Genomic DNA, 26,558 nt, shown 5'->3' on the forward strand with positions numbered 1-26,558 from the left:
ATGGCCAGCACGGTGGCTCAGTGTTTAGCACTATAGACTTACAGCACTGAGATCCTGGGTTCAAATCCCACCAGGGACAACATCTGCAATTTTGTATGTTCTCCCCATGTTTGTGTAGGTTTCCTCCGGTTTCTTCCCAAACTCCAAAGATAGGGAATCTAGATTGTGAGCCCCGATAGGGACAGTGATGTCTGTAAAGTGCTGGTGCTTTAATGGTGCTCTATAATCAAGCAAAATAAATGGATTATTTTTGACAATGTCATATAAGCTCTCAAGCAACAAAAATGGGCAAGCAGAATGATCTGAGAGACTAGGACTACGGCCAACTATGATGACTGGGATGGAGCATCTCCACAAGGCCTTGTGGGATATTCCACAAGAACAGTTGCTCAAAAGTGATCCAAGGATCCAAGGAAGGACAACCAAGGATAGTAACATGGTCACTCAAGGTTCATAGATACCCATGGGAAGCAAAGGCTAGCCGGTCTAGAAGAGCAATTGTTAAAGTAGGCATAGTGCAAATGTTATGGCCGACTGGTCTATATTATATTCAGTTACATGTAGGTGGTACAGAATATTACAGTATATGTTCACTTCTATGTGTATCCTTAAATTAAGGGATATAAGAATAGTCAGTATGTAAAGCTTATCACTCATTTACCCTTCTCCACCCAGTGGACCAGAGTTTGTCTGCTGCCTGTGACATGTAGCATGCTGCTGCACAGGGCGCATTCTGTCGCCTCTCCTGGGCCTCTCACCTAGATTTGTATCTCCTCACAATCTTTGTAGGGAAGGTGTTATCTGGCCACTGCTACTTACTAGGGCTTCTGTCTGTAGACCATTTCTACCAGATTACAGAAAAGAGATTTTACTCTTCTCAAAGTGAAATAGGGTTGAAGAACCCTGGTATTACATATAAGCTCTCACCGATGTGGACTTCTGGACATTGACAGCTTTGTACCTGTTTTGCAGCCACAACATACTGTTCCTGATGTCTTTGTATGGCTCCTCAGTAACAATAAGCGTGTGGCATATGCCCGTGTCCCGGCACGAGACGTTCTCTACTCCCCGGTGCTCGAAGAGAAAGGTCACCATTGTGGGAAGATTAAAACGCTCTTCTTCAAAGTGAGTTACTCACATCTATAGAGCATCGCGTCTTGGAAAGTACAATTAAAGGTCTAACCTTTCCAGTAGGCTTCACACATTATTAATTGTGACACTGATTTATTTTCCCCATGTAGATTATAACAATGGCGGATAATTGTGTGGACGCTGTGCTTATCCAAAAAATAAGGACATTAGTACTCCAGAAATTAGATGAAAAGTGAGGACTTAATTTTGCTCAACCATGATGTTGTGACTAGGGCTTTGAACAGAAAAGGGAAATGCTCTAGTTGCAGAGATTAAACTTTTTGCTGGTGGGCAAAACAAAATCCTCACTTTGCATCTAATTTTGATCTATTTATTTATCTATTATCTATCCATTGTCAATCTATCTATTATCTATCTATCTACAGTTGAAACCAGAAGTCTCCATCCCCTATACAAAAAGACACATCTGCAGGTTTTTCTCAATTTCTGACATGAAATCAGAATAAACCTTTCCCGTTTTAGGTCAATTAGGATTACCATAGTTATTAATATTTGCCAAATGTCAGAATAACGAGAGAGAGAGAATGTTTTAAGACATTTTTATACTTACTGCAAAGTCAAAAATTTACATCCTTTTCATTAGTATTTGGTACCATTGCCCTTAAACTGAATGACTTGTGTGAAACGTTTGGAATATCCTTCCACAAGCTTCTCACAATAGTTGATCAGAATTTGGGCTTATTCCTCAAGACAAAACTGGTGTCACTGATCCAGGTTTATAGGTTTCTTTGCTCGCACCGGCCTTTTCAGCTTTGTCCATAAATGTCTTGAGATGTTGCTTTAGTATTGCCACATATTCTTCTTTTCTCATGATGCCATCTAATTTTGTGAAGTGCACTAGTCCCTCCTTGTCACGCTGGGTGAAGGATAAGTAAGTGCGCAACAACGGGAAAACAGAAGGGGGAGCCCAAGCACTAGGGAAGAGGGGAGTGTAGAGCCCTAGGCAGATCTAAAATCTTCCTGTCTGCCCTAAACGTCCCTATATAGGTTAGGCACCTATTGCCTAGCACTAACCTAATCCCTGCATGACCCAAGCAATAGGCCGTACATATGGAGAGGATGGATATGGAAAGGATGGAGTGAGCACTAGTCAATCCTCACTAAAACTAAAGACAAAGATTGAAAACGGATGGGGGGGGAAACACTTAGCTTTAGAAGACAACCGTGCTATCATGCCAGAAATCCTCCAAGGGTCCTGAGGGAAGGACACTAACCGACTGCTAGAACTTCCAACAAGACTGAGGCAAGAATGCGCTAACACCCGCACCATGCTGCAGCAATTGAATGTATTTAAACCTTCAGCACAGGTCTGTAATTACCAGCAGAAGGTGGAGGTAACTATTGGGTCCTAGAGGGAGAAGGGTATCACTCCATAACAGAGGTGCCAAAATCAAGAAGGTGCTTGAGCTAAACGCAAAGACCTTCTACATCCGGATCCAGGATGAGTGTCTGTCAAACCTGTCACACCCGTGACACTCCTGCAGCAACCCCTCACCACATGTTGCTGCCACCCCGTGTTTCACAATTGGGATGGCGTTCTTAGGCTTCCAAGCTTCTCCCTTTTTCCTCGAAACGTAACAATGAAGTGCAATTTTAATTTCATCAGATCACAGGACATGTCTCCGAAAATTAAGGTCTTTGTTCCTGTGTGCATTTACAAACATTAATCTGGCTTTTTTATATTTCTTTTGGAGTAATGGCTTCTTTCTGGCAGAGTGGCATCTCAGCCCATGTTGATACAGTACTTGTTACACTGTGGATATTGACACAATCTTACCAGCTTCCTCCATCATCTTCACAAGGTTTCTTGCTTTTGTCCTTGGGTTGATATGCACATGTCGGACCAAAGCACGTTCATCTCTGGGACACTAAACCCATCTCCTTCCTGAGCGGTATGATGGCTGGACTTTCCCATCTTATTTGTAGTTGCGTATAAAAATTTGTACAGATGAACGAGGCACCTTCAGGTATCTTGAAATTGTATGCAAGGTTGAGCCAGACTTGTGCAAGTCCACAATTCTCTTCTTGACATCTTGGCTGATTTCTTGAGACTTTCCCATGGTGCTGCACAAAGAATCAGTGTGTTTCAGGTGTGCATTAAAATACATCCACAGGTATATCTCTAATTAACTCATATATTGCCAAAAAAAACCAGAAACAGAATCAAAATCAGAAGCTTCCAAACACATGATGTCATCATATGGGCAGTCCAGAATTGTTTAAAGACATAGTAATCTTAGTGTATGTAAACTTTTGACTTTGCATTAAGTAATAAAAATGCCTTAAAACATTCTCTCTCTCGCATTATTCTGGCATATGGCAAGTACTAATGATTATGGGAATTCTAACTGACCTAAAATGGGAAAGGTTTATTCTGATTTCATGTCAGATATTGAGAAAAACATGCAGATGTGTCTATATATATATATATATATATAGTGTATGGAAACTTCTGGATTCAACTCTGTCTGTCTATCTATCTATCTATCGCTCAAAAAGACAGCATAACTGCAATATCCAAGTAAAAAAAAAGTGAAGATTTCTTTGTTAATCCATGACTTACGGAATTACTAATGGCATGCTCACTATTTTTCCTTGGCTGGAGTGCTGTCATCCTTTGAGTTAATATCAACCAAAGATCTGGTTGAGGTCCTGGGACCTGCACTCGGTGCTGTTAGTGCAGAGGCAGATGACCGTATTTTCGTTCCGAGCGCGATCCGACAAAACATCAGATCACATTCAGGCCAATGTTATTCTATGGAGCAGTGCTCATGTCCAATATTTTTCTCTCCATCTTCTCCTCATCCAAGAGAATTGGATTGCACTATGATCAATCTCTGATCAGAGTATAAATAGCATAATTGGCTCAATTCTCCCGGAGGAGAGAATATACGCTGGTGTGACCCATTCTTTTGGAAATCTAATCTATCTATCTCATTCTTGCTTACTCTCCTGGAATGTCCAACAGGCTTCCAAAAAAGGTAAGTCAGTCTGTCTGTCTGTCTGTCTGTCTATCTATCTATCTATCTATCTATCTATCTATCTATCTATCTATCTCATATCTATCATCTATCGGCCCATTTACACACTGCTAAGGTTTCAAATCACTGATGATCTCTCAATTATCAGAGGATCTAATTTCTATGCAATTCAAATTGTCAGTTTTTAATATCTCCTCTTTCTACAGCTCCCGGGCAAGAGAGGTCTAGGATGGAACGTTCAGGCCAAAGTAGACATTTTCTTATGGCTGGGTTCCAGCAAGTACTCACAAGCCATCTTTGAGAACTTGCCATCTGGGTATGAGATCGAACATCCACCAGCTTCAAGTGGACAACATGGACCACCCCCACCTGGCAATCTGGTCTATCAGAGTAAGAGATCTCCAATATTCTTCATTTATTAATTACCCTGTGCGGAGGGAAGCTGCAAAGAAACAACCGTTGATTTTAACATTAAAAGCTGTGTTATACCCATGACAGTGACATCTATGTGTTTGGATACGGGGCAGGGGGTCTCTTTATCACCTATAATTTCCTTACAACGCTTCAGTGATTTTACAATAGACTGCAATGCTACAAAATTTTAGGGTCTTGTATAAAGCAATTAAGTCGCCACAGGTTCAAGTCCCCCAAGGGGGGACTAGTAAAAAGATGATTAAAGTTATAAAAAAAAAATTACTTGAAAAAAATCAAAAGGCAAGGGGTTGTCCTGTGAAAACAAGTCCTGTGAAAACAAGTTATCACCTATCTTCAGGTGATCGGCTGTCATGACCGGTGGGAGTCCAAATTTTCTTCCTGTTGGAAAATAGAATAGCAGAAAGTCGTATTCATCACAAGATGCTACTAAGGAAAAAGTCATGGTTCTCAGAATATGGCAGCAGAAACTATATAAATCTGACATCCCTATAATTGTATTAACGCTTAGAACAATGTTAACATATCATTTTTTTTTTTTACATCAAAACAAAGGTCGTTAAAACAAAACCCAGAGAATCTATAGCAAAATTGCTGTTTTTTTCCACCCCAATATTTTTCCTGTTTTTTTTTTTAAGTACATTATATGGTGAAATGAACAAAGTAATTCAAGGCAACAACCCATCGCACAGAAAGCCCTTATAGGGATATTTCGAAGTAAAAATTTGGAAGTCGCGGAGGAAAGCAAGAAAGTGAAAAATGACTGCGTCTCCGAAGGGTTAACAGCCACCATGTAACACTTGTTTTCTCCTGCATGGGAATTAAAAGGAAACTGTCACTTGATTCATGCTGCCCAAACCTTGGAGAGCATGAATGCATGATTGGAGCCAGATAGATGTTTTATGAAATTCTCTTCCCAGCTTTGCTCTTGGTGATTGATAGATTTCTCCCATGTGTGTGCATTGGGAGAGACCTGTCATTCACCCTGCGTGGTGCTCAAAAAAGCATTCTGGGGCAGTGCTGGACTAATCCCCTGCTGGAAATTCTAATTATAAAAACATACCTGTCTGCAATCATGGTTTGGGCGGAACAAATAGGTTGACAGGTTCCCTTTAAATACTTGATTAGTAGATCTCAGCGACCGCCTATAAGCAGCTGCTTTTCCAGTGGATCACAACAATCTTTGTAAAAAAGCAGTAGACCCCTTCCATCCTCAGAACAGAACCCAAAATTCATCAGACCAAAATATTCACACCCCATATCAGACCCTGAAATGTATTTAGAGCCAAGACTAGACCCTTAAATTAATCAACCCTGCAGAGAGCTCTAAAGTCAGACCCCAAACTAGGCATCCAAAAATAAAAGCTCAGAGTTCCCCAACTAGACCCCAAAGTACTTGACTTCTGGAGTAGAGTTGAGCGACTTTGGTCAGATCGGGTTTCGTGAAACCCAAATGAAACAAAATTTGAGTCGGATGAAACTGGTCCGACTAGGGCAAAAAAAGTCGGAGTTTCGTCCGAAATCCGACCCCAATGCAAGTCAATGGGAAATAAAAGTCGGCATTGAGTGGAAGAATGTCGCTCGGCACTGCCGAGAACAGACTTCGGCATCCATGGCTGTTTTGCAGGTACGTGGCTACAACAGAAGGTCATTTAAGGTCTGGTATCTGAAGCGATAGGGGACTCCACCAACCCCAATCCATCTCTGCCAAGAACAGACACTTAGAAACCAAGAAAGATATTATTTTTTATTTCTTTGCATGTATTTTTGGCTAAAAATTATATTTTTGCTGTTCGGTCAGTGTCACTTTTTACCATCAGAGTTTCATCGTTTTTTCTTGGATAAAGAAAAGAACTGATGGAGGTTTCTCAAGTTTCTTTTATCAAACAGCCCATGAAAAATGGTCGGCATCCGAGTCCTGTCCAATTTTCCAATTGTTTTCATGTTCCCATAGACTTGAATTTGTGAATTTGATCTGAGACTCAAGTCAAAATCAGACATGTTTCCGTGATTTTGCGTAGACCGCACAATCCATAAGAACACACGGACGTGTCAGCAGCTCCATAGACTATAATAGGAACAAGCTTGATCAGCGAAAATTACCGATGCGACATTTTTCGAGAACGACTGACATCTGAATGAGACTTTACCTTCCTTCTTCTGAGCTCTTCTCAGCTGAGTTACAAACACGTGAAAGCTGAGCTGAACTTTATGGTCACAAGTCAGCTGAGGAGAACGACATATTCCACAGTTTCTACAGCTAGTAATAAACAGTGCAACAAGAAGGAAAACGGTGCAAAATTTTTAATGGAATCCAAAAGTAAAATTGATTTTTTTTTTTACCCCCAAATTTTTTAAGTACATTCTTTAAAAAAAACAGACAATGGCATTTTACCATTGTCGGAACTCTTCTCCCATTCACTCCTATACATAACAGGTGGAGTGTCCTTCCAAAAAAGTGCCATTACAGGCCCTCCTGAAGGACACCTACCTCGTAGTGAAGCACAGATCACTTAGATACTTCGACCACGTGAGACGACCATTAATAGACTTTCTACTCTGACTTTTCATGTCTGTTGTGGAATACACAGAGCATCGGAGAACAATGTGAGATGAGGATTATATACCTATGATATTACAAGGATTCTTGCGTCCTTACACCGCACGGATCCCCTTGTGCCCTATATTAAACACATCTATCAGATTCTGTCCCAACACCACAATACACCTTCATTAAGAAGAGTTACGCTCAAGTCCATGAAGGTAATTATACTCTTCGTAAACGACATCTTCATTACTTAGACCTTATGAGATTCTATAAAGACTTCTACTCCGCAGCTCGTTGCTCTTTAGCAATATGGTGTCGGGGGAAACATGAATTAGACAGATTACACCTTTTGCCTAATTGTGTTGTGTCTTCCATGATAAGGAGTGCTGGAGGTGTCTTGTGTTACCCATCAGAATCCTGTAAGGCCGGGCTCAGACAGGTATACTACACCGTGGGTCTTCAGCTCCATAAACACGTGAGGCTGTAAGTTCAGGTCGGGAGACCCTCGGTCAGTCTGGGCATTGCAGTCCATAAATAAACCATGAAATCTGCTCTTTTGAACACAGAATTAGTTAAACCCAAATATCTAATGGGATAGTTAGCTATAATATTTATTATCAACCTAGAATAGACGAATTGGCTCATGATGAGAATCCCAACTCAGGACCCTTATATATTAGCCAGAGAGGGCAGATACACTTTTTCCCTGGAGGACCCCATATGCACATGCATTAGGTAGACATGCCATCAATATTCATAAACTGTGTAATACCCAATTTCACCTGTGGTGGCACTGCAGGGAAACTGAACACTTGATTCCTGGTTCCTTCCAAATCACAGCTGATCACTGGGGTCCAGCGGTAGAACTCCTTGTAATTAGCATATTGTTGATAGAGGTCCTTATAACTAAAAGGGAATGTGTACAGCAAACTAAAGCGTGTACCCACAGGGGTGTAAATACCACAAAGGTAGTATGTGAGGTTGCCATGGACCCCTTGATGAAAAGGAGGGAAACTCCTGTCTGTTTCCATTTTTTTTTTTTTTTACTGGGCATCAAAATCCTGTGCATGCGTTACTTCTCTAGGAACAATTAGCAAACCAGAGGGTTTAACATTGGACTAACTTTCCTGGAGATAGAATGGATGGTCTGCAATTATCATGGTGCACAAACCCAGCACAGTAACGGCAGACCTATTGGAAGGATGTGGGCAACTTTGGGGGGGCAATTTTTTTTTTTACTTACATGCATGCAGTTTTACTAAATGTCTCTCCGTTTCACTGTTTATTGCTGGTTGCAAAATGAGTCAACTGAGAATCCCTCAGTGATGGAGAATTTATGACTCTTATCTTCCTACTTCTGAGCTGTTCTCGACTGATTTTTGACCACAAGTTGAGCTGAACTTTATGATCATAAATTAGGTGAGCACAGCTCAGAAGCAGGAATACAAGAGTCATAAAGTTTCCCATCAGAATGAGCTCACTGATGAGTTCTTGGTTTAATCTTTCTGCAGGTAATTTTGCTTAAAATCATTGTTTCAGTTGCAAAAAAATGTGCAATTGGTCTTCTATAGAGTTAACCGAGAATCCAACAGTGAGCTTGTTCTGACGGTAGAGTTTATAACTCTTATTTTCTGTCTTCTAGCCTCCGTTTTGGATTCTGATTTATGATCAAAGTTCAACTAAACTTTCATTTGCTCATAAACCTGCTGAGAGGAGCTCAGAAGAAGGAAGATGAGAGTTTTAAAGGAACCCTAACCCCTGATACTTGCTGCCCGATCCACAGGCAGTAAGTATCCGACACTGGTTTCCTGATTTCAGCAATGTATGTTTGACTCTTATAAAAACCTACTTTAAAAGCTGCCGAGAATCAAGTCGCATGGGAGACTAGTCAGACAGGCGGGTCAATGGTGACTTCTCCCCACCTGCTCCCCTGGATTGACAGGTCTCTCCCTGTGCACGCACGCAAGATAAGACATGTCAGTCATTGGCAGGGAGAAGCTGCCAGGGACCCGCCTGTCCGACTAGTCTCCCATCCAGCTTGGTCCCCAGCGGCTTTCAAAGTTCAGAGTCAATCATACGTGGCTGAAATCATATAGCGAATATCATGTATCAGCGGTCAGGTTTATTTTTAACTCTCTATCACTGATGGAGTCTCAGTTAACTCCTTCTGCAACCAACAATAGAGAGTGAAACCCAGAGGCTACAGAAGGCACAAAGTGAAATATTTGTAATGGAACCCAAGAATAATTTTTAGCCAAAATACATGCAATTAAGTAAAAAAAAAAAAAAAAATGCATTCAAAGATGTCCGTATCCTTTGATCTTTGCTATGAGGTCCTTGGTTTTTTTTATGGCCCCTGCACTATTTGTAAACTTTGTTGTTCTCATTGCTCACATAGATTTTATGAACAATGGTATAAGGCATCTCATGATTTCAATGGAGAATCCATTTAAGTTGTTGAAAACTCATTAAAAAATCCCGATATAAATCTTGTAAATTCTATTTTTCAGCGAAACACCTGTTCCAGTTGCGGGCCCACATGTACCAGGCTCGAGGGTTGATTGCCGCAGACAGTACCGGCCTTTCTGATCCATTTGCTAAAGTGACATTTGTGTCGCATTGCCAGACGACAAAGGTAAGAAGCAAATCTGGACTGCAATATTCTCCTCGGCTTCGACTCCATCGTGACAAGAGCTTGATTCTATTGCCATTAAGTTTGGCATAAATTTAGGCTTTTGGTTGTAGTTTTATAGGCCTTGTCTGATACTGGATATGGGTCACAAATCTGTGCCGGGTAAAGGTGATTGATTGCTAGTATTTAAATGTTCAACTACTATTATTATAGTCTTCCTGTGTTTCTAAGAGTTTATGGTTCCTGTACTGAGTGGGTAGCAGACCCTTTAAATCTTGGAGTTTAGTGGTCCAGCAGCCAAGTACTTGATAAACATTGCTGTACAAGCTCATGCCATTGCATCCAGTGGTCTAGCATCTGAGCTACTGGGTTGTAGAGGATCTGCCACTTGCTTAAAATATGTAATTTTTCACCTGTTGTAACTGCCGCTGTTCTCCTGAATCCGGCGATGTTTTTCTTTTGTTCCTGCTCCTCTCCATTCCTGAGATATGGCCTCCTCTTCCCTGTATATAAATCTAGTCTTTTTAACCAACTAGGCGTGATCCTCAGCTGTACTGTGGGCATCTTCCTTTTGATGGCCACACTCACTTGGCTATAAAGATTAGATTTTTATGCAATAAAGAGGAGGCTATATCTCAGGAACGGAGAGGCGCAGAAACAAGAGAAAAACATTGCCGGATTCAGGAGAATAGCGGCATTTACACCACAGAAATAAACTTATATATACTTATGGCCTTGATAAGTGGTTAGGGAGACAATCCCCTTTTGTTAAATAGTTTGTGTGTCCAGTCAGGTGTTGGTCCAATACTTGATATCCAGTGGTTTACTGCCCCAATATTGGTGTCTAGTGTCAGTGTGTTGATAAGTAAGCAATATCCATGACTAAATGTTATAGAACATTTCCAGGTTCAGATAATGATGCCTTATTGCTAGGATAGGCCATCAATAATTGATCAGTGGAGGTATGATTCTTCGCACCCATACAAAGGGCCGGGGTGCTTCTGTGAGTGCTGCATCCTCTATATTTACATTGCTCTGTTTAGTAATGGCTGTGCTGGGGATTCCCATGTTGTCCCACTTACTTAATAGGCAATGTGCAGTACTGCTACTCAGGGCCGACGTTAGGGCGGGGAAAACTAGGCATTTACCTAGTTCAACCCAAGGGCCCCAGCCAGTGGTGTGCCACCAATAGCAGCAGACCACATACCCGCTATGGGGCCAACGAGTCAGGAGGGCCCAGTGCCAGGGCTAAATCTGGCCCCTCTCCCCGCCGGATGATGGTTCCTCTCCTATCATTCACGTCACTTAATCGCGCCACGCTGTGCCGGGCAATGGAGCTGCTGAGGAGTCACGCTGCAGAGACCGGAACGGTGGGGGAATGAGTGCGTATGTGGTGGCCATAATGCTGGAGAACTTTGGGGTGTGCATTATACTATCTGGGGTTGCATTATACTATATGGGGCTGCATTATACTATATTGGGGCTGCATTATACTATACGGGGGCTGCATTATAGTAAGTGGGGCAGCATGATACTATATGGGACAGCATTATACTATATGGGGCTGCATATTACTTTATGGGGTTGCATTATACTCTATGGGGCTGTATTACTTTCTATGGGGGTTCATTATGCTCTATGGGACTGGATTATACTATATGTGACTGTATTATACTATATAGAGACTGCATTATACTCTGTGGGGCTGCATTATTATCTATGGGACTGCTTATACTCTATGGGACTGCATTATACTATAATGGGTCTGCATTATACTATATTGGTGCCTATTCATCAAGTGATTGGATTGTTTATTGTCCGGTGAAAACTGCAGATATGCTGCTAATAACATGATACTGTATGGGGACAGAGTGATCTACTAGTGATCATTCTGTGCCCATCATTCTTCCTCAGCCGCTGTAAAGAGGCCGGGAAACAAGCATTGAACGTCTTCAATATTGTCGACTACGCTTGATTAATGGCCTGAATTCAGTGTGCTGTTCCGTCTAAGTTATGATTATATTGTTTCATAGATTGTGTTATATTACCATTCTTTGTATAAGTCTTGCATTTGGTCTGCTGCCACCTGCTGTCCTTTTTCTGTATAGCAGCCTGCAGCTAATTAATTCTAGTACATGCCTTTCACATCCGGGTCAAGGTTCACGCCTTCTCTTCCTGTTAGCTGCCATTCTTAGTTTTATTTTCACCCGGGAGAGACACGCCTGTACCGAGCTGTGAAAGGCATCAGTTTTTCGACCACATTCGTTGCTCAATTTTCTGCAGACCTTGCTCACATTTGCTGCACATTGCTGAACCAACTTGCTTCACAATTTGCTGTATCACGTTGTTGGTTACATCTGCACGTCTGGAGAACTTACTGCATTACCAATCATACGCTGTATGTCCAGATTTCCAATAAACAAGTCTGGACTTCACAATCGCTGGTGTGTATTATCTCTCCGGACGCAAAACAGCAACAATGGTCCTGTCTGCTCTGCACTGAGGAAACGGAAGGTAGGAATCTCTCCCAGCCCCAATCAACTACACCTCCATTCGCCTCATGTGGGGACAGAACAGTCGAAAAACTTCCTTGAAGCCCAGCAAAAATCACCCTTATATCCTAACCCGTCTGCCTGCTCACATACCGCAGCCCTGCTCTGCTAAGAAACACTGCAGCGTCACCCCAGACCGAATTGTGCATAGAGACTCTGTATATTATACAACATTGCTGCAGATTGTCGGACTGTAAAACCCCACGATTCTCTAAAAACAGCTTGGGAATCTTATCTGGACGTCTTAACTAAGCTGCACTGCGATTTCCAGCCCCCAATTCAAAAGTTCAGTTTCTTAAAGAGACAACGCACCGTAAATCAGAATGGCTGAAAAAGACCCTGCACAGTCTCCCACTGCAGAAACAGAGCAAATACAACCCGATACTGTCCACTATGAAGAGGGGGAAACAGAGCCAGCTTCACAAACAGACCAAGACTCACGACCAAAACACTCTGTCAAACCAACCATAAAGGCTGTCGAAAACTATCACAGTACGGAGGATGAGTTCAATGACAACCTGGACGACCTATGGGAACGAGTCACCTCCCTCATGTCAAGTATCCAGCACCACAAAAATGATGCAGCGAGTCTACAGGACACTATAAAACGGCTAGACACGGCCCACGGAAGATACAAGAGACTATTCGCAAGGTACGTTTCCTTCCGAAAAGACTCTAATATCGATGAAGCCTCATCAGAATTAAGCAAAGTAGATTCCACAGAAAGAGAAAGGGATGCCGCCGTGCAAGACGCCAAAGATAAAGCGGAGCTCCGTATTGCTCATCTGCAAGAAGCTAGATCTCACAGATCAGGCTCATCCAGACACTCTTCTCGGTCATACAAATCATCCTGCTCAAGGACTTCAACCCTCAGCGACAGAATCCTAGAGGCCCGTTTAAACGCAGAGCGATCCAAACTAAGATGCTCCTACACAGAAAAGAAAGCGAAAGCAGAGGCAGAAGCCAAGGAAGCAGAGGCAGAAGCCAAGAAAGCGAAAGCAGAGGCAGAAGCCAAGAAAGCAGAAGCAAGAGCAGAAGCAGAGGCCCAAGCAAAGAACCTTCAAACAGAAGCAGAGGCTCGGGCAAAGATTCTTCAAACAGAAATGGAGGGAAAAATCGCATTAGCTGAAGTAAAAATACTCGAGCAAGCATTGAAGCAAAACCTCGACCCGATTTGCCTACCACCACTGGAAGAAGAGGACCCAGCTGTCCGTACAAGTGACTACGTGCAGAAACAGATATCTGCAGCACACACCTTCTCCTGCGACGTTCTACCCAACATTGTGGAAATGTCCAAGTCAGCCCAACTTACGGTGCCAGTGTTACCCACAGCATCTGCAGAGACCCAAGACCAACGCCATACTGTGTCCCCTCAGGAGCAGCAACCATCACAAGACGACCACAAGACGACCACAAGACGCATTCCAGTCCATCTTCACAGTTTAAGCCGCAGTCATCAAAATCTCCAGAGGTTAAACCACAGCTCAACCCTGCAGCAACATCATTCTACCCGGGAACAATTCACCCTTCCACTCCACATAGCTTATACGCCCAAGGGGCACTGGGTCGCCCTCCCAGGGCTGTGGGGTACTCGGGACTAGGCCAGTGTCGGCGGGATGTGTCACAGCAGCGGTGACCCGGTCCGTGGCCCTGGGTGCCCAATTAATGGGGGGAAATTGAATGGTAGAATGTAGTGAATGGAATAGTTCGTGACGCCACCTGTGGTGTTCGGCAAGTGAGATGTTAGGCCGACGCTGCATGCAGATCCTCTGGGGCTGGTGGTGTGTTGCAGCCAAGATGGTGAAGCTCCCCACAGGTGAAGCTGTAGCCCCAGGGCAGTGTAGATGTAGGGGAAGAGGAGAGGCACAAGCGGTGTAGAAGCTGGTACCCAGATGTAGCGGTGCTGAATGGAGAACACCAGGGCTTGTAGTTCCAAAGCTTTACTCACAGTCTGCAGTACACACAGGTGCCTCCCTCTGTGCCGTGTCCTCCGGGTCAGGGACTCAGTCAACCTCCAGGCAAGATGGAATGCTCCCTTCCAACGCTCCGCCAACATGTACCTTTCTGAACGTCTCCTCTTATAGCGCCTTTAAGTGTGAAGATCTCCTAGTACTGAGTTACACTGGAGTTCCTCCTGACAGATGTTCCCAAGAACTCTACTTGTACGGCAGACAGCTGAAGCCTGCTTCGGGGACTCCTCACTCCTGAATCCCGGCTAACTATCCAAGTTGCTGTTGTGCCCCAAGTCTTAGATGGGAGTAGTGCATTTACAGCCCACTACTCCACCAGTGTCTGCTGCAGAACCATTCGTGTCCATACAACCTCTTGCGCTTAGAACTTCTAGGCAGGGTTCTTCCTCTACCCCACGTCCTCTCTGTTCACTTTTATTTCTACGTTCCGTACTATTCTTTCTTTCTTATGGAAGATCAGGTTTCAGTTCAATGTCTTTCTCCTTTCCTTTCCCGTGCCAGCAGACCCAGGTCACTGAGGTCTGCTGCAGCACCTCCTTATCATAGAATCATAGAATCGTAGAGTTGGAAGGGACCTCCTGGGCCATCTGGTCCAACCCCCTGCTCAAAGCAGGATTCGCTAAATCATCCCAGTCAGATGTCTGTCCAGCCTCTGTTTGAAGACTTCCATTGAAGGAGGACTTACCACTTCTCGTGGCAGCCTGTTCCACTCATTGATCACTCTAACTGTCAAAAAGTTTTTTCTAATATCTAATCTGTGTCTCCTCCCATTCAGTTTCATCCCATTGCTTCTAGTCTTTCCTTGTGCAAATGAGAATAAAGATGATCCTTCTACAATGTGACAGCCCTTTAGATATTTCTAGACAGCTATTAAGTCTCCTCTCAGTCTTCTCTTTTGCAAACTAAACATTCCCAAATCCTGCAACCTTTGCTCATAAGACAGGGTTTGCAGACCGGTCACCATTCTGGTCGCTCTTTTCTGAACTTGCTCCAGTTTGTTGATGTCTTTTTTAAAATGTGGTGCCCAAAACTGGACACAATATTCCAGATGAGGTCTGACCAAAGAGGAGTAGAGGGAAATAATGACTTCACGTGATCTAGACTGTATGCTTCTGTTAATACATCCTAGAATTGCATTTGCCTTTTTTGCTGCTGCATCACACTGTTGACTCATGTTCAGTCTGTGATCTATTAGTATACCCAAGTCTTTTTCACACGTGCTGTTGCTTAGCCCTATTCCTCCCATTCTGTATATGCTTTTTTCATTTTTATTGCCCAGATGTAGTACTTTGCATTTTTCCCTGTTAAAAACTATTCTGTTAGTTGCTGCCCACTGCTCCAGTTTATTTATATCTTTTTGAATCCTCTCTCTCTTCTCTAGTATTAGCTATCCCTCCTAGCTTTGTGTCATAAGCAAATTTAATCAGTTTACCTTCAATTCCTTCATCTAAATCGTTGATAAAGATGTTGAACAATACAGGGCCAGGACAGAGCCCTGTGGTACCCCACTTGAGACATTCTTCCAACTGGATGTGCAGCCATTTACGACGACTCTTTGGGTCCGATCACTAAGCCAGTTATGAATCCACCTAACAGTTGCCTTATCCATTCCATACTCATTTTTTCAATAAGGATTGTATGAGATACTTTGTCAAATGCTTTGCGGAAGTCAAGATATACTATATCTACAGCATTTCCTTGATCCACCCAATCAGTGATTCCGTCATAGAAGGAAATTAAGTTAGTCTGACATGACTTATTAGTTACAAACCCATGCTGACTCTGTTTAATCACTTCATTCTTATCCATGTACTGACATACATGTTGTTTAATAATTTGTTCAAAGATCTTTCCTGGTATAGAAGTCAGACTCATGGCCTATAGTTGCCTGGGTCCACCTTCTTCCCCTTTTTGAAGATAGGAACAACATTTGCTCTTCTCCAGTCTTCTGGGACTTCTCCTGTTCTCCAAGAATGTTCAAAGATTATGGAGAGGGGTTCAAAAATTTCTTCTGCTATCTCCTTTAGTACTCTGGGGTGTAATTCATCTGGACCTGGAGACTTGAATTCATTTAGGTTAGCTAAGTGTTTCCTCACTATCTTTCTGTTTATAGATATCCTGGATTCTTCTATTCCCTTAGTAGGACAGTGAAGAACAGTTGATGTTACATTTCCTTTCTGAGAGAAAACAGATGCAAAATAGGAATTTAAAAGTTCAGCCTTCTCAACATCCTGTCTTACCATTTCATCATTTTCATCCTGTAAAAATCCTATAGCATCTTTGACTTTTCTTTTACTTTTGACATATCCCCAAAATCCTTTATTATTGCTTCCTCCATCCCTCTCTCAGGGATCTTCTTTCCTCACTCCTCTCTGAGTGGCTTCCTCTCCAGACTGACCTGTGATCCTAAACATTCCCGCTCTTTTAAGTATTCTCAACTCCACCCGCCTCCCAGCATGTTTCATGTTCCAAGCAGGGAGCCACCAAAGGTGCTCTGCTACACTCCAAGCAGGGAGCCGCAATGTGGCTTTGCTGAACTACTGTGTTGTGTGGGGTGCGAGTGTTGGAGTGTGGTCAGGAGCTTCCAACTTACCTAGATGGTGGGGCACCACACCCCAGGAGGAGGTGCAGTACCTCTGTGGCGGCTGAGCCTCAGGGGCGCCACAGCACCACAAGCTAACATGGTAACAAGGAGTGAAGGATCAGACATGTCCAAGTTTGCCAGGTTTACGGTGAGCAAAGATCTAATCAGCCCCAGCCTCTCAAAGTTTGACGACTGTGCAGAGAACTACAGAGCCTGGAAAGCAACCTTCAAGGCCACTATTGCTGACCTCAACCTATCCGCAGAACAGGAGCTCGACCTCATCGTAAAATGGTTGGGTCCTGACTCCACAAACCGTATCAAGAGTCTTCGGACCGTCTACGTGGGGCAAGCTGAAGCAGGTCTCGCTGCCGCCTGGCTGAGACTCGAAAGAACCTATGGCAGCGCTGAAGCCATAGAAAAGTCCGTGTTCAAGAGACTGCAGAACGTTCCAAGGATCAACCTTAAGGAAGCCCACAAGCTTCTGGACTTAAGCGATCTGCTTATGGAGCTGGAACTTGCAAAAAGAGACCCTCGTCTGTTTGGATTGTGCTACCTGGACACCGCCCATGGGGTGAACCCAATCGTCTCAAAGCTGCCACATAGTCTGCAAGAGAACTGGGCAGTGTGTGTTTCAGGTACAAAAGGTCACATGATGTCACCTTTCCTCTGTTCAATCAGTTCTGCAAGTTTGTCGATGAACAGGCCCAAATGAGGAACGATGCTAGCTTAGACTTCCTGGAGTCTAACACTGCAACTCCAGCAACACCGTCATCAAGGTATGAAAGCATCACACATAGACGCAAGGACTTGAGGAGCAGTGTAAGTGTCAGAAAGACTAACCTGCCACCACCTGCGGTAGCCGCTGCTAAGCAGTACACTTTTCCATCGAGGGATAAATCTTTCAATCGTGAGTGTCCCATTCACAAAAAAACACACTCGTTGAACAAATGTAGAGGCTTCAGGTCCAAAACCATGCAGGAGGGCAAGAAAATCCTCAGTGAACTTGGGGTGTGTTTCAAGTGCTGCGCCTCATTAGAACACATGGCCAAGGACTGCAAATCTGCCATTAAGTGTGAGGAGTGTCATAGTGACAAACACCCATCAGCTTTGCATCCAACCTCAGCAACCAGCGATCCAGCAGTTGCAGTTACCTCTAGCCTGGCTACAAGCCATGGCGGGGAGCCACAGAATAACGCCAAGTCTACCACGGATGTCTCCTGCTCATGCTCAGAGGAATGTGGGGAGAGCCAAAGTGATAAATGCTGTGCCAGGATATGCCTAATCAGAGTTTATCCAGAAGGGCAACCAGAGAAGGCAGTAAAAATTTATGCCATCATTGACGATCAGAGCAATCGATCCCTGGCTGGACCTAAGTTCTTTGAAGCCTTTGGAATCAAGGGACCAGCAACGCCCTATACTCTGATTACTTGCTCAGGTCGCATAGAGTCTAGTGGCAGAAGGGTACAAGGTTTCATTGCTTCTCCTGTCAACGGAGGCGTAGAAATACGCCTACCTATGTTAATCGAATGCGATCAAATACCCAGCCAAAGGAATGAGATTCCTGCCCCGTAAGCTGCGTTCCACCAACCACACCTAAGGCACCTAGTCAGAATTATCCCACCTACGGACACAGATGCTGAAATCCTACTTCTGCTCGGTAGAGACAATTTAAGGATACATAAGGTCCACCAACAGTGCAATGGTCCTGACTATGCCCTCTACGCACAGAGACTCGCCTTGAGGTGGGTAATCATAGGAAATGTGTGCTTGGACTGAACAAGAGTCGACTCCTTTAAGACCTACGTACGCTGAGACGGACGAACTACTTTCTGCAAACCATGCCCTCATCACTATGAGGTGAAAGAGAAACCTCCAAATCCCTTACAGCTGCCTGATGTCATTCCTTCTAACTATGCCGATGACTTTGGAGGATCAGTGTTTCATACAACTAAGGATGACAACAAAGTAGCCCCATCAATGGAAGACAAGGAATTTGTCAGGATAATGGACAATGAGTTCCTTAAGGACGAGACTAATCAGTGGGTTTTTCCCCTACCCTTCCGAGCTACCAGGGTAAGACTCCCGAACAATCGTGAACAAGCCTTGTCCAAATTCAACTCTCTCCAACGCACACTTAGCAACAAACCAGAGATGAAAGAACACATTGTCACTAGAGTTGAGCGAAACGGGTCGAAAAAATTCAAAAGTCGCCGACTTTTAGCAAAGTCGGGTTTCATGAAACGAAACCCGACCCTATGATGAGGTCGGCCACGAGGTCGGCGACTTACGCGCCAAAGTCGCGTTTCAAAAGTTTGTTTTGCGCTCTTTTTCAGCCAATCAGGATCCACGGACACTGTGGGCAACGTGATGACATATGCACGGGTCACCACCATCTTTCAGAAGGGTATGCAAGTGATTGGCTTGCTTTGGTGGGCGTCACAGGGGGTATATAAAAGGGCGTGCACGCCGACCGCCATCTTACTTCTGCCGATCTTAGTATAGGGAGAGGTTGCTGCTGATTCTGTAGGGAGAGCGTTAGGCAGGGAAGAAGAAAAAAAAACTGCTTCTGCTGCTAGCGATTTGGCCTGCACAACACACCAGTCACTGTGTGTGCAGTGCAAGGGGAGGCTATATAGTGGTGTATCAGTGGTGTTGGTTGTTGGGCTGCCTTTTAAGGCTTCCTGACAGGCTGGCATTGCTGTTTACCCACTGCTCCGCAAACTGCTTTTTTAAAAGCAATCCAATCTCCCTTATCCTCTAGTCACTTTTGTCACAGCTGTGCCATCGAGCCTGTCACATAGCGCTCAGATATTCATTGGGCCTCACACAATCCAAAAGTGTCCAGTGTCCAAAAGTGTGTGCAGAGATTCAAAATCTCCCTTATCCTCTAGTCACTTTTGTCACAGCTGTGCCATCGAGCCTGTCACATAGCACTCAGATATCAGTGGGCCTCACACAATCCAAAAGTGTCCACTGTCCACAAGTGTGTGCAGAAATTCAAAATCTCCCTTATCCTCTAGTCACTTTTGTCACAGCTGTGCCATCGAGCCTGTCACATAGCGCTCAGATATCAGTGGGCCTCACACAATCCAAAAGTGTCCACTGTCCACAAGTGTGTGCAGAAATTCAAAATCTCCCTTATCCTCTAGTCACTTTTGTCACAGCTGTGCCATCGAGCCTGTCACATAGCGCTCAGATATCAGTGGGCCTCACACAATCCAAAAGTGTCCAGTGTCCAAAAGTGTGTGCAGATATTCAAAATCTCCCTTATCCTCTAGTCACTTTTGTCACAGCAGTGCCATCGAGCCTGTCACATAGCGCTCAGATATCAGTGGGCCTCACACAATCCAAAAGTGTCCAGTGTCCAAAAGTGTGTGCAGATATTCAAAATCTCCCTTATCCTCTAGTCACTTTTGTCACAGCAGTGCCATCGAGCCTGTCACATAGCGCTCAGATATCAGTGGGCCTCACACAATCCAAAAGTGTCCAGTGTCCAAAAGTGTGTGCAGATATTCAAAATCTCCCTTATCCTCTAGTCACTTTTGTCACAGCAGTGCCATCGAGCCTGTCACATAGCGCTCAGATATCAGTGGGCCTCACACAATCCAAAAGTGTCCAGTGTCCAAAAGTGTGTGCAGATATTCAAAATCTCCCTTATCCTCTAGTCACTTTTGTCACAGCAGTGCCATCGAGCCTGTCACATAGCGCTCAGATATCAGTGGGCCTCACACAATCCAAAAGTGTCCACTGTCCACAAGTGTGTGCAGAAATTCAAAATCTCCCCTGTCCTATAGACACCTTGTACCTTGTTTTACATTACTATATAGTTTGTTGGATTTTGTCTACATTTCTACCAAAAATGAGGAAGGCTGGTGGAAGAGGCCGTGGAATTGGGCGGGGGTTGGCAGCTGGTAATGATGGTGTTGGTGGTGGATCTGATGGTAGTGGCAAGAGCAAAATAGGACCGAATGCAGGAGGTGCTGACCCTGCGTCATCGTCTGGCTACATAAGGCCTCGAACGCTTAGTTTTCTAGGAGTTGGCAAACCGCTTTTAAAGCCAGAGCATCAGGAAAAAGTTTTGTCTTACATTGCTGACTCAGCCTCCAGCTCTATCGCCTCCTCTTCTTCAGTTGTAAAAAGTAAAAGCACTGAGTCGTCATTGGAGGCTCATGTTCATGAACCACACCTTTCCTTGTGTCCTTCACCCCAACCAAGATTGAAGGATGACGCAGGCCATACTACTGATTACTCCATGGAGCTGTTTTCACATACCATGCCTGGATTATCAAGTCAAATGGTGAATTACCCAGGCCAAGATGAATCTGACATGGAGTGCACTGATGCACAGCCGCTGATGGATGATTCTGCTGGTACATTCACTCAGAGCACTACATTGTCCTCGCAGTGTACAGAGCCAGATTCTGACCCTGATGAGACTCAGGTGCCCCTTCCCGCACACTATACCACCATACACGGTGACACAGAGGAAGGTGCACATGACATAGAAGAGGAGGTGATGGATGACCCAGTTGTTGACCCAGATTGGCATCCATTGGGGGAAGAGGGTGCTGCTTCCAATAGCTCAGATGAGGAGCATCCACAGCAGACATCGACATCGCAACAGCTGTTATCTGGCAGGCCCGGAGCACTCCAAAGACAGGTTCCAAACATCAAAAGAGTTGCTGGACAGCTTGTCCAGAGGGTCAAAAGATCACAGCGTGCTAGGCCGCAAAATGTCTGCCAAAGTAGGAAGAGTGCAGTGTGGCACTTTTTTGAACAAAATCCTCATGATCAGGCCAAGGTTATCTGTAAGAAGTGCGCAAAGACCTTTAGCCGAGGGAAAAATCTGAAAAATTTGAATACCAGTTGCATGCTTAGACATTTAACCAGCATGCACTTGCAAGCGTGGACACAACACCAAACCTCAAGTGCCACATGTGCAACTGATCACAACGAAGGTAGTCAGCAACGCTACATTGTTTCCCCCACTGTAAGCCCACCGGTTAGCACAGCAGCAAATGTTGAGGTGTCGTATCAACGAAATACTGATTCTAGGCCATCAGAAAGAACACCAACTCCATCACCATCATCAACCCTCTCTCAGTCCGCCCTGTCCACCGCTACTTCCACCATATGCAGCTCTCAAGTCCAGCTCACCCTCCCAGACACTATGAGTAGGTCAAGAAAGTACTCAGTCTCTCATCCGCGTACACTGGGTTTGAACGCCCACATTGCCAAACTAATCTCGTTTGAGATGATGCCCTTTCGGTTGGTGGAAAGCACAGCTTTCCGCGAACTCATGGCCTATGCAGTACCACGCTATGACCTACCCAGTCGCCACTTCTTCTCTCGCAAAGCCATCCCAGCCCTCCACCATCATGTGAAAGACCATATTGTCCATGCACTCAAGCAGTCAGTGAGCGGAAAGGTGCACCTCACAACTGATGCATGGTCCAGTCGGCATGGCCAGGGCCGTTACGTGTCCATCACTGCGCACTGGGTTAATGTGGTGGATGCAGGGTCCACAGGGGACAGCGGTGGTGGGACAGTGCTGCCTAGCCCACGGTATAGGAAACAGTTGGCTGTAGGCGTTCGACCCTCCTCCTCCTCCACATCCTCCAGAAGCGAAAGCTCGTCCACAGAGCGCAGTCGTACGAGCACTCCATCTGCAGCTGCCACTGTTGCACACGATGTGTCCCCCTATCGAGCAGCTAGTGGAAAGCGTCAGCAGGCTGTGTTGCAGATGATGTGTTTGGGCGACAGACACACCGCCGAGGTGCTGGCCGAGTACTTGAAGCGACAAACTGAGTCATGGCTGGGCAGTGTACATCTTGAGGCAGGCAAGGTAGTTAGTGATAACGGCCGTAATTTTGTGGCAGCCATAGCCCTTTCAAAACTCAGCCACATACCTTGCTTGGCTCACACCTTGAACCTGGTGGTGCAGTGCTTCCTCAAAAATTATCCGGAGTTAACAGCCCTGCTCCAGAAGGTGCGAAGACTGTGCGCGCACATCCGCCGGTCGCCTGTACACTCCGTTCGTATGCAGAAGCTGCAGCGATTGCTCCACCTTCCCAACCACCGCCTCATTATCGACATTGCAACAAGGTGGAACTCCACCCTGCACATGGTGGAGCGGCTGTGCGAGCAGAGGCAGGCCATAATGCATTTGTGGGAGGATACACGGCCAGGCACTTTGAGAGCAGACATGGAGTTGACAGGTGTGCAGTGGTCGAAGCTGAAAGACCTTTGTAAAGTCCTTCAGTGTTTTGAGGAATGCACACGGCTGGTAAGCGCAGACGACGCCATCCTAAGCATGAGCATCCCACTTATGCGTCTGCTCATGCAAACTTTGACGCACCTTAAGGAGCAGGCGTCTGCAGCCAATGTTGATGAGGAGGAAGAGGAGGAGGGAATCCTTGATGACATTCAGCCATTGTCTGCTCAGGGACCTCTCCTGGACGAGGTGGAGGAAGAAGAGGAGGAGGAGGAGGATGATGGGGATGATTACTTAGGGGAGGAGGATGCATCTCGTGGGGCAAGTGAAAATGTTGGCGTGGCAAGGTCTGGTACAGGGTTTGTGCGTGACTGGAGGGATGTGGATTTGCCAGAAAGTGCTCCTCCACCCAGCACTCGCAGTGCATCATTGACACCGGGAACATTGACCCACATGTCAGATTATGCCTTGCGGATCCTAAAAAGGGACCCCCGCATTGCCAAAATGATGAACGATGACGACTACTGGTTGGCCAGCATCCTGGATCCACGCTATAAAGGCAAATTACAAAACATCATGCCACAGGAGAACCTTGACCTAATATTGGCTAATAAACAAGCAACTCTGGTAAATCGGTTGCTTGAGGCATTCCCAGCACACAGCAGCGGTGATGGTTCTCACACGAGCCGTACGGGCCGGGGGCAGCTTGGCAGAGGTGTTCGTGGTGCACACAGCAGAAGTGGCGTTGGAGACAGGGGTTTCATGACAATGTTGTGGACTGATTTTTCAAATACCGCTCACACAACTGGTAATACTGCATCGATGGAAAGTGACAGGAGACAGCAGTTGTCAACTATGGTAACAAACTACTTTTCCTCCCATATCGATGTTCTCCCACACAGGTCATTCCCCTTTGACTATTGGGCCGCTAAACTGGACACCTGGCCTGAATTGGCCCAATATGCCTTACAGGAGCTCGCTTGCCCAGCTGCAAGTGTGCTATCGGAAAGAGTCTTCAGTGCAGCTGGATCAATCCTGACAGAAAAAAGGACCCGTCTGTCAACCCAAAATGTGGATGATCTAACCTTCATTAAAATGAACCACGCATGGGTTTCCAAAGATTTTGTCCCACCTTCCCCTGATGACACATAGGGTGACAGAAAAATGGCTTGCTTTGGTCCACCTCTTCCTGGTACTTCACCTATTTCGCCTTTTGCATCAGCTGAATGTCCAACATCAACATATGCCACTTTCTAAAACTCCCTAACTGTGCTGCCTCCCCCCCCATGGCTGGGGTCACCACCTACCGCACGACACCGTGCGAGTGCCGTTGCCCTGGACAGGTGGGTAGGCCGACTCTTGGGCGCGGGCACTGGCACAGGGTCCCTCATAGTGCAACCAAGTGTCTCTGACGGTGGTGGTGCACACCCGCCGTCAGACACACCGCTGTACTATGAGGGGCCCAGTGCCAGTACCGACGCCCACGAGTGGGCCCCCCTTGCTTGGGCAGGGCCCCAGCATTTGCAATCTTTACCTCTCCCTGCTCCTCCGCTGTGTAATCTGGGCCGTCAAATCCATACTGTGCCTGACACCGTCTGAGCCTGCCTCCTGAGACATATATTTTGAATGTGTACGCTATCCATACATGTTATCCAGGGATACGGTACCCTTTCTAACCTTTGTGCAATCACGTGCAATCCATACTGGGCCTAACACCGTCTGAGCCTGCCTCCTGAGACATATATTTTGAATGTGTACGCTATCCATACATGTTATCCAGGGGTACGGTACCCTTTCTAACCTTTGTGCAATCACGTGCAATCCATACTGGGCCTAACACCGTCTGAGCCTGCCTCATGCTGTATAGACATATATTTTGAATGTGTACGCTATCCATACATGTTATCCAGGGATACGGTACCCTTTCTAACCTTTGTGCAATCACGTGCAATCCATACTGGGCCTAACACCGTCTGAGCCTGCCTCATGCTGTATAGACATATATTTTGAATGTGTACGCTATCCATACATGTTATCCAGGGATACGGTACCCTTTCTAACCTTTGTGCAATCACGTGCAATCCATACTGGGCCTAACACCGTCTGAGCCTGCCTCATGCTGTATAGACATATATTTTGAATGTGTACGCTATCCATACATGTTATCTGGGGATACGGTACCCTTTCTAACCTTTGTGCAATCACGTGCAATCCATACTGGGCCTAACACCGTCTGAGCCTGCCTCATGCTGTATAGACATATATTTTGAATGTGTACGCTATCCATACATGTTATCCGGGGATACGGTACCCTTTCTAACCTTTGTGCAATCACGTGCAATCCATACTGGGCCTAACACCGTCTGAGCCTGCCTCATGCTGTATAGACATATATTTTGAATGTGTACGCTATCCATACATGTTATCCGGGGATACGGTACCCTTTCTAACCTTTGTGCAATCACGTGCAATCCATACTGGGCCTAACACCGTCTGAGCCTGCCTCCTGAGACATATATTTTGAATGTGTACGCTATCCATACATGTTATCTGGGGATACGGTACCCTTTCTCACCTTTGTGCAATCACGTGTAATCCATACTGGGCGTGAGAACGGCTGGCGAGCTGTTAAGCAAGCTACAGCACCTGTCCAGACAAGTACAGGGATTCCCTAGCGAGGAGACTTATTTGATTGTTTTCAATGTTGGGACAGCAATTTTTGGGGAGCACTATACTCTGGAGAATGATAGATGGGGCCCACAATACACTGGAACATTCCAAAGGTGGACATCAGACACTGGAGTAGCATTTACAGGGCCCATTATACACTAGAGCATTAGAAATGGGGCCCATTATGTTTGGAGCATTATTTGGGCCCATAAGACAGTGGAGCTTCATCCATGGGGACCAACATATACTGTAGCATTATGTGGAGCTCATCATATACTGTTTCAAACATTATATGGGACCAATGATTCTGTATGGAGAAATAGATGGGCCTCGTCATGAGATGTAAAAAGTGAGGTATTTTTCATTGTACTATACCGCTATTTCTCTGCCGTATCGGAGCATGATGAGTTGTGGTATGTGTTAAAGGGGCGCTCTTTCGCCCAGGGCACATAAAAACCTGGAGCCAGCCCTCCCCCCCCACAGTTTGTAGCCAAATAACCCCCATTTTTCAGTGCGTAACTTGTATTATGAAGTTAATTAAGGTTGACAAGCTTAAGAAAGAAGAATTGATGCTTTTGGCATTCAAATGGGCACTGTAGGTGTGTTTCCTGTCCTCCTCTCACTGCTGACTTTTATTCCCCATTGACTTACATTGGGTTTCGTGTTTCGGGACGACCCCGACTTTTCCCTATAATCGAACAATCTTGCTCGACCCGACTTTTGGAAAAGTCGGGTTTCACGAAACGAAACGCGACCCTAAAAACCAAAAGTCGCTCAACTCTAATTGTCACCTTTATGAGCAAGATATTCCGGAATAACCATG

The 26,558-nt window shown here is 45.1% G+C and overlaps 1 protein-coding gene across 1 annotated transcript in view; it reads left to right on the plus strand.

Moving 5' to 3' along the window:
• FER1L6 (fer-1 like family member 6) overlaps positions 1-26,558 on the plus strand; it is a 241,960-nt gene that overhangs the window by 112,002 nt on the left and 103,400 nt on the right. The window contains exons 18-20 of the mRNA XM_073590299.1: positions 973-1,125; positions 4,340-4,523; positions 9,624-9,748. Of these exons, the coding sequence (XP_073446400.1) occupies positions 973-1,125; positions 4,340-4,523; positions 9,624-9,748 (462 nt within the window). The remainder of the gene's footprint in view (positions 1-972; positions 1,126-4,339; positions 4,524-9,623; positions 9,749-26,558) is intronic.

Source organism: Dendrobates tinctorius, unplaced genomic scaffold (genome assembly GCF_039654945.1).
Source record: "Dendrobates tinctorius isolate UK_male_01 unplaced genomic scaffold, ASM3965494v1 ptg000116l, whole genome shotgun sequence".
Lineage (NCBI taxonomy): Eukaryota > Metazoa > Chordata > Amphibia > Anura > Dendrobatidae > Dendrobates > Dendrobates tinctorius.